The following is a 14,050-nucleotide window of genomic DNA, read 5'->3' on the forward strand; positions in this document are numbered from 1 at the left end:
AAAGTGAGGCAAAATATCACTGTGAAAGGGCATGGTGGAGGAGTGCTATTTCATTGATGGCAACCAAGAAACAGAAAGAGGGAGTGGGGAAAGGGCCACAGGAAAAATGAACCTTTCCAGGGCATACCACTAGTGACCTACCTCCTTCAACCACACCCCAACTGTCTATAGTTACCACCCAGTCCACTCAAACTAGGATGAACTGATTAGGTTACAGCTCTCACATTCCAATCATTTCATCTTCTAACATTCTTACATTAACTCAGGAGCTTGGGGGGATACTTCATATCCAGACCATAACACCCTCAATGTGCTAGAAGAAATTTCTAGAAATAGCACATAGTGTGCCAACCTGGAAGTACATACCATGCAAAAATATCCTTTATGGATGAGAATGAATAAACATTTTCAAACAAATGAAACCTAAGAGAACTCTTCACAAACATGGTCTCACTAAAGTAAATTCTAAAAATTCCTCTTTAAGTCAGAAAGCAAATGAAAGGGGTTTGAGATGGGGGGAAAAAAAGGACAAAGTAGAAGAACTATATGGATAAAACCAAATAAATATTGTCTGTATAAAATAGTAATACAAATGCCTAGACTATAGAATTAAAATTCACACGTAAAATAAATAAAAATAGGAGACAAAATGGAATTAATGTTATAATGTCCTTAAATAGCACAAAAACAAACATATATGTATTAATTAACTTTGATAAGTAATTAATCCATGCTATAATCTCTCCAAAAACCACTTTAAAAAATAAAGGAGGTCTGAGGTTGTGGCTCAATGGCAGAGTGCTTGCCTAGCATGTGTGAGGCACTGGGTTTGATCCTCAACACCACAAAAAAATAAATAAAATAAAGGTCCATTGGCAACTAAAAGATAAAAAAAAAAGTGTGATAGGTTGACATATCTGATTCCATGAAAATGTTATAGGTAGGCTATATGGGCAATGACTAAACAGACTCCATTTTACCCTGAGAATCCATGTATATAGGAAATGCTTCTCCCATGGGAACACCCCACCTCTGTACCCATCAACAGTTGCTTAGCATAGCAGGTAGGGCAAAACAAAATGGCAATTCTTATATAATACAAAATTATTCTCTTTTTGATTCCTATTTTTCTTACACAATGTACCATGTCAATAGTAAATGTCTAGATGTTAGCAACCATTCTTTGATTTGTACCCAACTAAGGTCAGTTTTGACCAACTTCCCCTTCTGCTTATGATTTTAGATCTCATGCTGTTAGTTTGTAGTTTTGAATCATAACAAGGCACTTACAACTGATGTACTAACTTATGGTATAAAAACCCTTGCAACCCTAAGGTCAGGGCTGTTCTCCCAAGAGCCATTTTTGGACTGTTTTGTGAGACAGTCAGCCAGCCAGCTAATACTCTCAATTTGGACTTCTCAGTGGTGATCAGTCTGTTCTTAAGTTGCGCCCCACAATAAAAGGAAAAGATTATATAACTTTCAAAGTAGTCAAGGGAAAAAAACTGGAGTGCTAATAAGGAAACCAGAACTTCCATTTCTGGGAAGAGTAAGTAGATGTACTTTATCCCATTCCTCTCAAGTATAACCAAAACCCCCCAATATTATGTACAGAAGAAATCAAAGAAAACTGAAAGGTGACGAGAAGGTAAAACCAGCTAGAGTACCCTGGACCTGAAAAACAACATAGAAGGAAGACCCCTGAGTTAGGGGGTTTTCTTTTATTTTGAGAGATTTGAAGAGGTTGTTTTGAGTTTTGGTATTTTTGATGTGTCTCGGGGAGAGTCCTTTGTTTTGTTCTGTTATTTTGTTCAAGGGAGGAGGGTTACCTCCCAAATCCAAGACTCAAAGCTAAAGAAGTCAGCAACCAAGAAATACAAATAGGAATCAAAGAGGGCTGGGAGAGGGCTCCAAAAAAAATTTGGTTTCTCTAGCTAAAAATACCAGGAATGGGGCAGTGTAGCAAACTATACTAGTCAACACAGAATAAACTGTGTGTCCTATTCCAACTAGTCTATAGTAAAGGCCACGTGAGGATCCTAAACTTCCATCTGTGATGGAAGCACTACAATACTACCACCAAGGGCAGAGAAGATTAGATAAGTGTCATATCTTTCATCTCCACCAGTCAGTAATGAGCACCCTATTCCTAGCAGTGGCAGTAGAGATCACATGGGGAACTCCCATTCACTAATAACAAGGCAACCTTCTGACACCTGCTGGGATATTGTGAGAGAGGCATAGAACAGAGCCACAACTTTCACCAAACCCAGCAATACTGAGGCCATTCTCACTGTGATGTCACTAAAAACCACACACAGGGAACCACAACACCTAATCAATGCAGCAGGAAGGAACAAGGAATCCAGCAACAAGGGTTCTCCTCTCAGGTGACAATCAAGGACAAGTGGGAAACCTAGACTTTTACCTTTAACTGGTAGTAAAGAGACAGCATAGCCACCTTTCCCTGCCACAGCAGTGTCAAAGGAAGACAGATAAAACAAAGAAAATAAGACCCAATGTCTCATAATACAATATGAAAACATCTAGGTTTCAATCAATAATTTCTCAGAATAAGAACAAAGCAATCTCAAACTAGATTGATGTCAAAACCAATAACAGATGTGTCAGAATTATTTGACAAAGATTTTAAAGCAGTCATAATAGAAGTGCTTCAATGACCAATCACAAACACAAGTAAAACAAATGAAAAGTTAGAAAGCTTCAAAGAAACTAATTAGAATTTTAAAAAAAGAAAAGGAAATTACAAAAGAAAAAAAAAGAAAGCTTCAAAGAATAAATTGGAAATCTCAGTGAAGAAATAGAACATGTTAAAATAATAAGAAATAGAAGTTTTGGAACCAAAAAAATACAATAACCAAAATTAAAAGCTCCATGAACAGGTTCAGTGACCAAAAAGGAAGGTGGGGAGGCAGCTAGAGGAAAGAATCAGTGAACTAAAAGACAGGACAATAAAATCTAGCACCTCGGGAGGCTGAGACAGGAGGGTCACAAGCTTCAGGTTAGCCTCAGCAATTTAGTGAAGTCCTAAGCAACTTAACAAGATCCTGTCTCAAAATAAAAAGTAAGCAGGACTGAAGATGTAATCCAGTTGTAAATCATTCTCGGATGATAGTTGTAAATCAATCCCCTGTACCATTTAAAAAAAAAGAATTAGTTAGGTGTGGTGGCACATGCCTGCAATCCCAGTGGCTTAGGAGGCTGAGGCAGGAGAATCTCAGGTTCAAAGTCGGCCTCAGTAACTTAGTGAGGTACATAGCAACTCAGCAAGACCCTGTTTTTTTCACTAAATAAAAAGGGATAATAGGAACATTCCTCAACATTGTTAGGGCTACCTATGCTAACCACATGGCCAACATCATTCTAAATGGAGAAAAACTGAAAGCATTCCCCCTAAAAACTGGAACAAGGCAGGGATGCCCTTTTCACCACTTCTATTCAACATCGTCCTTGAAACTCTAGCCAGAGCAATTAGACAGACCAAAGAAATTAAAGAGATACGAATAGAAAAGAAGAACTCAAACTATCCCTATTTGCCAATGACATGAGTCTATATTTAGAGGACCCAAAAAATTCCACCAGAAAACTTCTAGAACTCATAAATGAATTCAGTAAAGTAGCAGAACATAAAATCAATGCTCGTAAATCTAGTGCATTTTTATTCATAAGTGATGAATCCTCTGAAAGAGAAATTAGGAAAACTACCACATTCACAATAGCCTCAAAAAAAATAAAATACTTGGGAATCAATCTCACAAAAGAGGTGAAAGACCTCTACAATGAGAACTACAGAACACTAAAGAAAGAAATTAAAGAAAACCTTAGAAGATGGAAAGATCTCCCATGTTCTTGGATACGAAGAATTAACATTGTCAAAATGGCCATACTACCAAAAGTGCTATACAAATTCAATGCAATTCCAATTAAAATCCCAATGACATACTTCATAGAAATAGAGCAAGCAATCATGAAACTCATTTGGAAGAATAAGAGACCCAGAAGAGCTCAAGCAATTCTTAGCAGGAAGAGTGAAGCAGGGGTATCACAATACCAGACCTTCAAGTATACTACAAAGCAACAGTAACAAAAATGGCATGGTATTGGCACCAAAACAGACAGGTAGTTCAGTGGTACAGAATAGAGGACACAGAGACAAACCCACATAAATACAGTTTTCTCATACTAGACACAGGTGCCAAAAACATACAATGGAGAAAAGATAGCCTGTTCAACAAATGGTGCTGGGAAAACTGGAAATCCATATGCAACAGAATGAAACTAAACCCGTATCTCTCACCCTGCACAAAACTCAACTCAAAATGGATCAAGGACGACAGAATCAGATCAAAGACCCTGTACCTTATAGAAGAAAAAGTAGGTCCAAATCTTCATCGTTTCAGCTTAGGACCAGACTTCCTTAACATGACTCCCAAAGCACAAGAAATAAAAGCAAGAATCAATAACTGGCATAGATTCAAACTGAAAAGCTTTTTCTCAGCAAAGGAAACTATCAACAATGTGAAGAAAGAGCCTACAGAGTGGGAGAAAATCTTTGCCATACATACTTCAGATAGAACACTTCAGAATCTATAAAGAACTCAAAAACATTTACATCAAGAATACAAACAAGCCATCAACAAATGGGCTAAGGAAATGAGCAGACACTTCACAGAAGAAGATCTACAAGCAATCAACACATATATGAAAAAATGTTCAACATCTCTAGCAATAAGAGAAATGCAAATCAAAACTACCCTAAGATTCCATCTCACCCCAATTAGAATGACGATTATCAAGAATACAAGTAACAACAGGTGTTGGCAAGGACATGGGGGAAAAGGTACACTCATATATTGCCGGTGGGGTTGCAAATTAGCACAGCCACTCTGGAAAGCAGTGTGGAGATTCCTTAGAAAACTTGGAATGGAAACACCATTTGATCCAGCTATCCCACTCCTTGGCCTATACACAAAAGACTTAAAATCAGCATACTACAGTGACAGTCACATCAATGTTCATAGCTGCTCAATTCACAATAGCCAGATTGTGAAACCAATCTAGATACCTTCAATTGATGAATGGATAAAGAAACTGTAGTATATATACACCATGGAATATTACTCAGTCATAAAGAAGAATAAAATTATGGTATTTTCAGGTAAATGGATGCAGTTGGAGAATACCATGCTAAGTGAGATAAGCCAATCTCAAAAAAACCAAAGGACGAATGATCTCGTTGATAAGCTGATGACGACACATAATGGGGGGGGTGGGGGTCAGTGTTAGGGTTAGGGTTAGGGAGGGGGGCAAGAATGGAGGAAGGAAGGACTGTATAGAGGGAAAAGAGGGGTCGGGGGGAAGGAAAAAAATAACAGAATGAATCAACCAACATTGCCCTATGTAAATTTATGATTACACAAATGGTATGCCTTGACTCCATGTACAAATAGAGAAACAACATGTATCCCATTTGTTTACAATAAAAAAAATTAGCAATCTGAATAACAGAGAACAGATAGAATGAAAAAGAAATTAGCAGAGTCTCAGGAATCTGAGTGATTATAAAAATATTTAACTTTTCAAGTCATCATGAGTTCCTGAAGGATAAGAGAAAGAAGGCAGGGCTAAAAAAGTATTCAAAGAAACAACAGCTGAAATTTCCTTCAAATTTTGGAGAACAAGTAAGATCCAAGAAGCATAGCAAATCTCAAAGCCCAAAGAAATAAACACCAATACACACATATAAAATTCTGAAAACTAATGACAAAGAAAGGATATTAAAAGAGGCCAGGGATGAAAACCTTACACACAGGGAGAAAACAATTAGAATAACAATAGATTTTTTATCAGAATCATATAAGTCAGAAGGATGTAGCACAGTATGGTCGTTTGTTGGTATGTTGTATTTTTGGTAATTGGGATTGAATCCAGGTTTAATTTAACAATGACCTACATCCCCAGCCCTTTATATTTTTTATTTTAAGACAGGGTCTTGCTAAGTTACCAAGCCTGGCTTTGTGCTTGCAATCCTCCTGCCTTAGTCTACAAGATAGCTGGCACTGCACCTGGCCACAAAATGTTTTAAATGATGAAAGAAATATCTAATAACCAGAATCCTATTTTAAAAAGGGAAAAAATATTACAACATTCCCAGATGAAGGAAAATGAACTTGAATTATTTGCAAGCAGATGTCCCTAAATAATAACTACACTAAGTACTCTAATAGAGAAGGAAACAGTGGAAGGACAATTGTGAACATCAGGAAAGAAGGAAGAATAAGATAAACAAAAATACAGGTAAATATTATAAGTTTTCCTTCACTTCTTGAATTGGTAAGTTATGTATTATTATGAAAAAATTATAGTACTGTATGAAGTGGTTCTAAATGTGCATAAAGGAAATATTGAAGACACTTGTATTATAAATGGGGATGGTAAAAGGATGTTGCAAATGAGTAAAGATCTCTATACTTAAACTTGAAAAATGATGATGCTAGTAGACTGTATTATTAATATCAAGAACAACCACTTTAAAAAGTCTACACAAAGAGAGACATACTAGAAAGTATAAACTTAAGTGCAAATAGGATTCTTAAAAAAAAAAAATTCAAGCAGCCCTCAGGAAGATTGCAAATAAAAAATAGAAAGGTAAAAATAAGAGGAAAAAAGAACAAACTTAAGTCCCTTCATACCAATAATTACATTAAATGTAAATTGTCTACATGTAAAAATTAAAGAGATAAGCTGACTGGGTTTTTAAAAAAATGAAATTGAACTATATGCTGGCTACAAAAAACTTATTTCACATATAACAATATAGATTGTTTGAAAGTAAAAGGTTGGAAAAAGATAAAACATGTAACTATTAGTCAAAGGAAAGCAAGAGTGACTACAATATTATTAGGTAACACACGTTAGAGCAAGAACATTATCAGCAAAAAGAGATATTATATAATGATAAAAGGACCAATAACCAAAAGACATAGCAATCTTAATATGAGTATACACAAATAAAAAGCTGGAAAACAAAACATGAACTGTTATAACTGAAAGAGACACACAAATCCACATTATATTTGGAGACTTCAACATTACTCTATATATAACTGATGAAAAATTAAGACCAAAAAAAAAAAATCAAGATTATAGAAGAACTCAACACCAAAGAATAAAAGCCCCTCAAAAATGTCTATGTTCTAGTCCCCAGAATTTTTGAAAATGTTACCTTATACACAAGAGTCTTTTGTAGGTGTGATTATGGATCTTGAGATGTGAAGATTATACTGTTTAATCCAAGTAGGCAAAACATAATCACAAAGGACCTTCCTAAAGAATGGTAGGAAACTCCAAATTAGATTAGAAAATGTGACAATAGAAGCGCTAGTTGAATAATATGAGGAAGGCAACGTAAGCCAAGAAATGCAGGTGGTCTTTAAATGCAGAAAAGGGCAGGGAACATATTTTCTCTTGAGAGTCTCCAGAAAGACTAAAGACACACAAAACTTCAAGGAGAAGTTAGTCCATAAAACTCTTTCTGATCTTCTAATTCTCCAGAACTGTATGATAATAAATATGTTGTTTGAAGCCACCAACTTTGTGATAGTTTGTTATACAACCATCAAACAACATGATCTAATCAACAGCAACATAATACACATTCTTTTCAGGTGCCCAAAGAAAATATAACAACAGATGTAATCAGTCAAACCCATGGAGGGTCATAAAATAATTTTCAAAAAATGTAAAAGAACTGAAATTATACAGAGTATGACCCTGATAAAATGGAATCAAATTAGAAATCAATAACACAGATAACAGAAAAATCTCTAATGGCACAGAAACTAAAAATGACATGCTTCTAAATAATCTACTATATGTCAAAGAAAAAGTCTAAAGAGAAGGTTTTAAAAAGACATTTTTAAAAAGTGAAAAAGAAAATACGAAATATCAAAATATGAAGACAAAGCTAAAGTTTTGCTGAGGTATTAGAATAAGAATAGTCTAATGAATACATCCATGTATTTTAAAAAAGAAAACTTTAAATCATAATGTGAGCTCCCACCTAAGAAATTTAGAAAAGAAGAGCAAAATAAACCAAAAGCAAGCAAAAGGAAGGAAATAATAAACATAAGCTAGGAGCAATGGTGCACCCTTATAATCCCAGCAGCTTGGGAAGCTGAGGCAGGAAGATGGCGAGTTCAAAGCCAGCCTCAGCAACTTAGCAAGACCCTAAGCAACGTAGTGAGACCATCTCAAAATAAAAAAATTTATAAAAAAAAATTTAAAAAGCAGGCTGGGGATGTGACTCATTGGTTTAGGCATACCTGGGTTCAATCCCTGGTAACAAAAATAAACGAAAAAACAAACAAATAAACAAATCTAGGAAGTGAAACGGAAGAAACTGAAAATAAAAACAAAAGAAATAAAAGAAGGGGTTATTAGAAAAAAGCAAACAAATTGACAAACCTTTAGTAAGGATCGAAAAGAGAGAAAAGACACAAATTACTAATATCAGGATTGAAATAGTCAATATTTCACTACAGACCCAACAGGTATCAATAGAAAAATAAAAGAATACCATAAACAACTCTATAAATACAAATTTGACAAATTCCTCCAAAAACCTATCATAATTAAATACAAAACAGAAAATATTAAGAGTTTTATAACTACTAATGCAATTGAATTTGTAATTGTAAATTTTCCAAAAAAGAAATCTTTAGGCCAGATGGTTCTACTTAAGAATTATTCCAAATATGTAGAGAATTAACACCGATTGTATACAATCTCTTCCAGAAAACAGAAGAGGAAAGATTTGCAAATTTATTTTATGAAGTTAGTATTACCCTGATACTAAAAGCAGACATAAAAGTACAAAAGCAGTAAACTACAGACCAAAATTCTTCATTCACATAAATGTAAAAATTCTTAATAGAATGTTAGCTGATCAACTTCAACACATATATAAAAATAATTTTATACCATGACAAAGTGGGGTTTATTCCAAAGATGCAAGATTGGTTCAATATTCAAAAAGTTAATATTCAAAGAGTTAATATTTAATAGTTTACATTTTGTTGAATTTAAAAAAATATATAGATGGAAGGTGGTAGTGGTTGTACAATGTAAATATACTTAATACCACTTAACTGTACCTTTAAAAAGGTTTAAGATGGCAGATTTTATACTATTTTACCAGTTTTTAAAAACAATTAGAAATAGACCAAGAGGTAAGACAGATATAGAAGTAAAAAGAGAATAGAAACAAAATATCGATGTTTAATAAATTCAAAACTAAAAATATGATTTTTAAAAAAAGATAATTTAGTCAGAGCACTGGAATCTTTAAAAGAATCAAACCGAAATTTGCAAAGAAAAATATATGATTAAAGTTAAGCATTCAATAGATAAGTTTAGAACAAATTAAATACAGCAAAGGTAGCACTAGATGATAGATCATTAGAAAATAGCCAAACTGAAACAGAATGGAAACAAACATTTAGAAGATACGTACATTTGCAAAACAAAGAGAAGTGATTTAAATGAACATATTTCACTGGTTATAAGTCTACAGAATAACAGAATTTATAGTTATTCATTACTAATACTATTTCCAGTTTACATAGGATTAAGTATTTACTCATTTGTTCAAACTTCTATTGATCTTCTATCAAGTGCAAAGCAAAATGTCAGACACTAGAGTTACACTGAAGATATTTAAAAGAGATACACAGTCCCTCCTCAAGACCCTCAGTCATAGGAGACAAAAGGATAATGCTTAAATCATTATAAAGATTGAGGAAGCATTCACTAGAACTGAGCTAACAGATTTGAAGTAGAAAGCTCATTTTGGGTAGAGGAAGTAGCCAAAAATATGGAAGAGACAATTTCACAAAATGTAGCAAAAAGTTAATTTCAATATGTCTACAATATAGGTACAGTAATTACAGTAAGAGGAAATTGGCAAGCACAGGTATGCAGAGATCAGATAATCATCTGCCATGTGAAGAAGAGATAACGTTTAAAAGAATAAAAAACAACAAATGCCACAGGTCCTTATGATGTTCTAAAAGACACATGGTGTCTCATAAAGGGTATTATGCCTTCCAGATGTCCTGCCATGTGAACAAATTTGAAAACTATTTAAAAATATTGTCTACACGTGCCATTACATTGAATGTTCTTCATAAATGGACCCAACATTCTTTCACAGTCTCATCTGTCTGAGTTCTCTAAGATACAGCCACATCCATCATTTTACCAAATATACCCTAACTTTCATACTTACACAAGCCATTTCTTCTGCCTACACTGTCTCCTCCAAGTCGCTATTTCAGTAAATAGTTCAGTACTATTAATCATCTAAGGTACAGTTCAATCATTTTTCCCTAATGCTTTTCCAAATGTCTTGCTCTGGGAAGAATAGCTTCCTCCATGATACTCTCATAGAATTCATTCATTTATAATTTATGGAGTACTTCATATGTGTTGGACCCTGTTCTAAACAATTGAAATACATCAGTGAACAAAAAAGACATATATCCCTGTCTTTTTGGAGCACAAAATTGAAATTTTGAAGTGGGTTAAAAGCATAGAAAAGGGGATTCTATTATGCCCTCCTCCAACTGTTCCAACCTAAACTGAGTATTACAGCATCAGAAAATACTACAACAAACTTGTAATTAAAGCCAAAATTTTGAACATAACAAGGAATCCATGACATGTTGTTGTATTTTCTTATGCAAATTCTTACTTGTCTTTTCCTCTAATTGATTAATTTTTTCTCTGGATTCCTCTAGCAGAAATGTTAAATCTTTCATTTTATCTTCTTTCTCAGCACTTTGGATCAGCAGTAGTGATACCTAAAATGAAATATTTTTAAAAAACATTATAGATATAAAAAGTTAAATGTGGCACCTAAGCACTTATCAGCTATAATTATTTTATATACTTCTCCAATACTTTTCAGATGGCTGGCTGTGTTTAGTATTTCATACATGCTTGTATAATAAACTTATTTTATTATTTATTAGGTTTATTAAATAGCATTTCATGCTATTACTGAGAAGATTACATAACGGTGTGTACCAATTCATTCAATAGTATTGAGTACCAGAAACCATAAGTATTGCATATATGAAAATGAGGAAAGTCATCCTCAAGATGGGAGACAACTACACTAGTAATAGGACAAAAATGTTCTGGGTGTCAGGAAATGAACACCTAAATTGGTCTTGGAGGAAGTAATCAAAAATTGATTCTCAAAATGGCTGAAATGAGAATTGTAGAAATTAATCAAGCAAACATTAGGAAATGAGTATCCAAGGTTGAACACAAAAATGGAGAAATCGTGCTTTACTCATATAACTCAAAATTTTCAAATGGCCAGAGTACAGAATTAATGTGAAGAAAAGGTCAGAGTTAAACTTATAAAGATAAGCTGAAGACTTGGAGATTCAAGATGACAAAAAGACCTTCTCTCCCCTTTTTTAACCTTCAAATCACCCAAAAATTAACAAGGAACCCAAGAAAAACAAATTGTATCACCTATGAAACCACATCAATTCTATAATCTAAGCCATAATATGTTTTAAAATTAAAAAGAAAATAGCAAGCAGTTGGAAGGAATGGAAAATAACCCAACTCTGAAAAGTCAAACCAAAGAGACTGCATAGAGAAGTACTAATTAGAAACAAAATAACTCACCCCGAAGAACCCCATGATGTTTCAAGAATTAGAGGCAATAGATACTGTATAGGTGAGTATAAGTACAAGGAAACTGAAGTCTGTAAAGAGTAGTAAGTCCTACCTAGGTTCATTCAACCCTCCCACCCATTACTTGACAACTACTATAGTCACGGACAAAAGAAAGAGGCATATCAATTTTAAAAGAGAGGATTCAGAGGTTGTAGCTCAGAGGTAGAATGTTTGCCTAACATATGCCATCAGCCAAGTTTATATCCCCAGTCAGGAATTTGGAGAATTACAGAAAAAAATTCTTATAAATAAATATTTAGGAGTCCCATTTGGGGGTGGGGGTGTTGGGATAAATGGGACATTAGCTGACCACCCAATCAATTTACAAGTAAGTCTAATAATCTGTAAGCACTGTCCATATTTCAAGAACTCCAATAATTTTTTTCAGCATTTCACTCTATTTTTGTGCTTTTCATAATAAGCATGACTTTAATTTTTAAAAAGATTTCCTTCTTTTGGAAATCTGGTTTAAAATAAAGAAAAAATACAAAACAATGGCTAACAACCCTTTCAAAAGATCTAAACATAGAAAATGAAATACTATCATTTAGCCACAATTTTAAACTCTAAATTATCCTTTCTATACTTTAATTTTTTATTATTTTAGCATTTATCCTTAACTGTAATATTTTGTGTCAAATAAGAGGAACAAAAACTGCAAAAATAGTAGGAAATAGAATAGGATTCCTTTTTATATATATTTTTATTTGTGAAGCAGGTTTGAATGTGATAAGAGGTGGCATAATGATAATCTGAAACTGACATTCTCACAAATGTCAAAGGATATAGACTTACCATTTACAAGTATCCGCTATGGGATTTCATTAGAAGAAAGCAACAGAATGTTTTAGTTTCTTTTCATTGGTGTCATGGATAGGAAGTTTCAAAATAAACTATAAAATGTGCATTATCAAAGTATTCCATAAAACAGAAGACGAGGGAACCCTCCCAAACTCATTCTATGAAGCCAATATTACCCTGATACCTAAACCAGACAGAGACACATCGAGGAAAGAAAATTTCAGACCAATATCCTTAATGAACATCAACGCAAAAATTCTAAACAAAATTTTAGCAAATCGCATACAAAAATATATTAAAAAGATAGTGCACCATGATCAAGTGGGTTTCATCTCAGGGATGCAAGGTTGGTTCAACATCAGGAAATCAATAAATGTAATTCACCATATCAATAGACTTAAAGTCAAGAATCACATGATTGAATATTAATGGCCTGAATTCATCAATCAAAAGACATAGACTGGCAGATTGGACAAAAAAGAAAGATCCAACAATATGTTGCCTGCAAGAGACTCATCTCATAGAAAGACATACCCATAGACTAAAGGTGAAAGGATGGGAAAAAATATACCATGCACATGGACCCAGCAAAAGAGCTGAGGTATCCATCCTCATTTCAGATAATGTGGACTTCAAGCGAAAGTTAGTCAGAAGGGATAAAGAAGGACATTTCATACTGCTTAAGGAACCATAAATCAGCAAGACATAACAATCATAAATATCTATGCCCCAAACAGTGGCTCACCCATGTATGTCAAACAAATTCTTCTCAATCTCAGAAACCAAATAGACCATAATACAATAATACTAGGTGATTTTAACACGCCTCTCTCACCACTGGACAGATCTTCCAATCAAAAATTGAACAAAGAAACCATAGAACTCAATAACACAATCAATAATTTAGACTTAACAGACATTTATAGAATATACCATCCAACGAAGAGTGAATACACTTTCTTCTCAGCAGCACATGGATCCTTCTCTAAAATAGACCATATATTATGCCACAAAGCTAATGTTAGCAAATACAAGAAGATAGAGACACTTCCTTGTATTCTATCAGATCATAATGGATTGAAATTAGAAATAAATGAAAGAGTAAAAAACAGAAATTACTCCAACACCTGGAGATTAAACAATATGCTATTATATGATGAATGGGTAACAGAAGATATTAGGAAGGAAATTAAAAAATTCTTAGAGGTAAATGAGAACAAAGAAACATCATATCAAAATCTCTGGGACACTATGAAAGCAGTACTTAGAGGAAAATTTATTTCATGGAGCGCATTCAATAAAAGAAGTAAATCTCAACAAATAAACGACCTAACACTACAGCTCAAAGCCCTAGAAAAAGAAGAGCAGACCAACACCAAAAGTAGTAGAAGACAGGAAATAGTTAAAATCAGAGCTGAAATCAACGAAATTGAAACAAAAGAAACAAAACAAAAAATTGACAAAATAAATA

At 33.8% G+C, this 14,050-nt stretch overlaps 1 protein-coding gene across 2 annotated transcripts in view; it reads right to left on the reverse strand.

The window, feature by feature from the left end:
* Sycp1 (synaptonemal complex protein 1) overlaps positions 1-14,050 on the reverse strand; it is a 147,917-nt gene that overhangs the window by 114,802 nt on the left and 19,065 nt on the right. For both annotated transcript variants that reach the window (XM_047567226.1, XM_047567216.1), the window contains exon 11: positions 10,775-10,883. In XM_047567226.1, coding sequence (XP_047423182.1) covers positions 10,775-10,883 — 109 coding nt within the window. The remainder of the gene's footprint in view (positions 1-10,774; positions 10,884-14,050) is intronic.

Source organism: Sciurus carolinensis, chromosome 1 (assembly GCF_902686445.1).
Source record: "Sciurus carolinensis chromosome 1, mSciCar1.2, whole genome shotgun sequence".
NCBI lineage: Eukaryota > Metazoa > Chordata > Mammalia > Rodentia > Sciuridae > Sciurus > Sciurus carolinensis.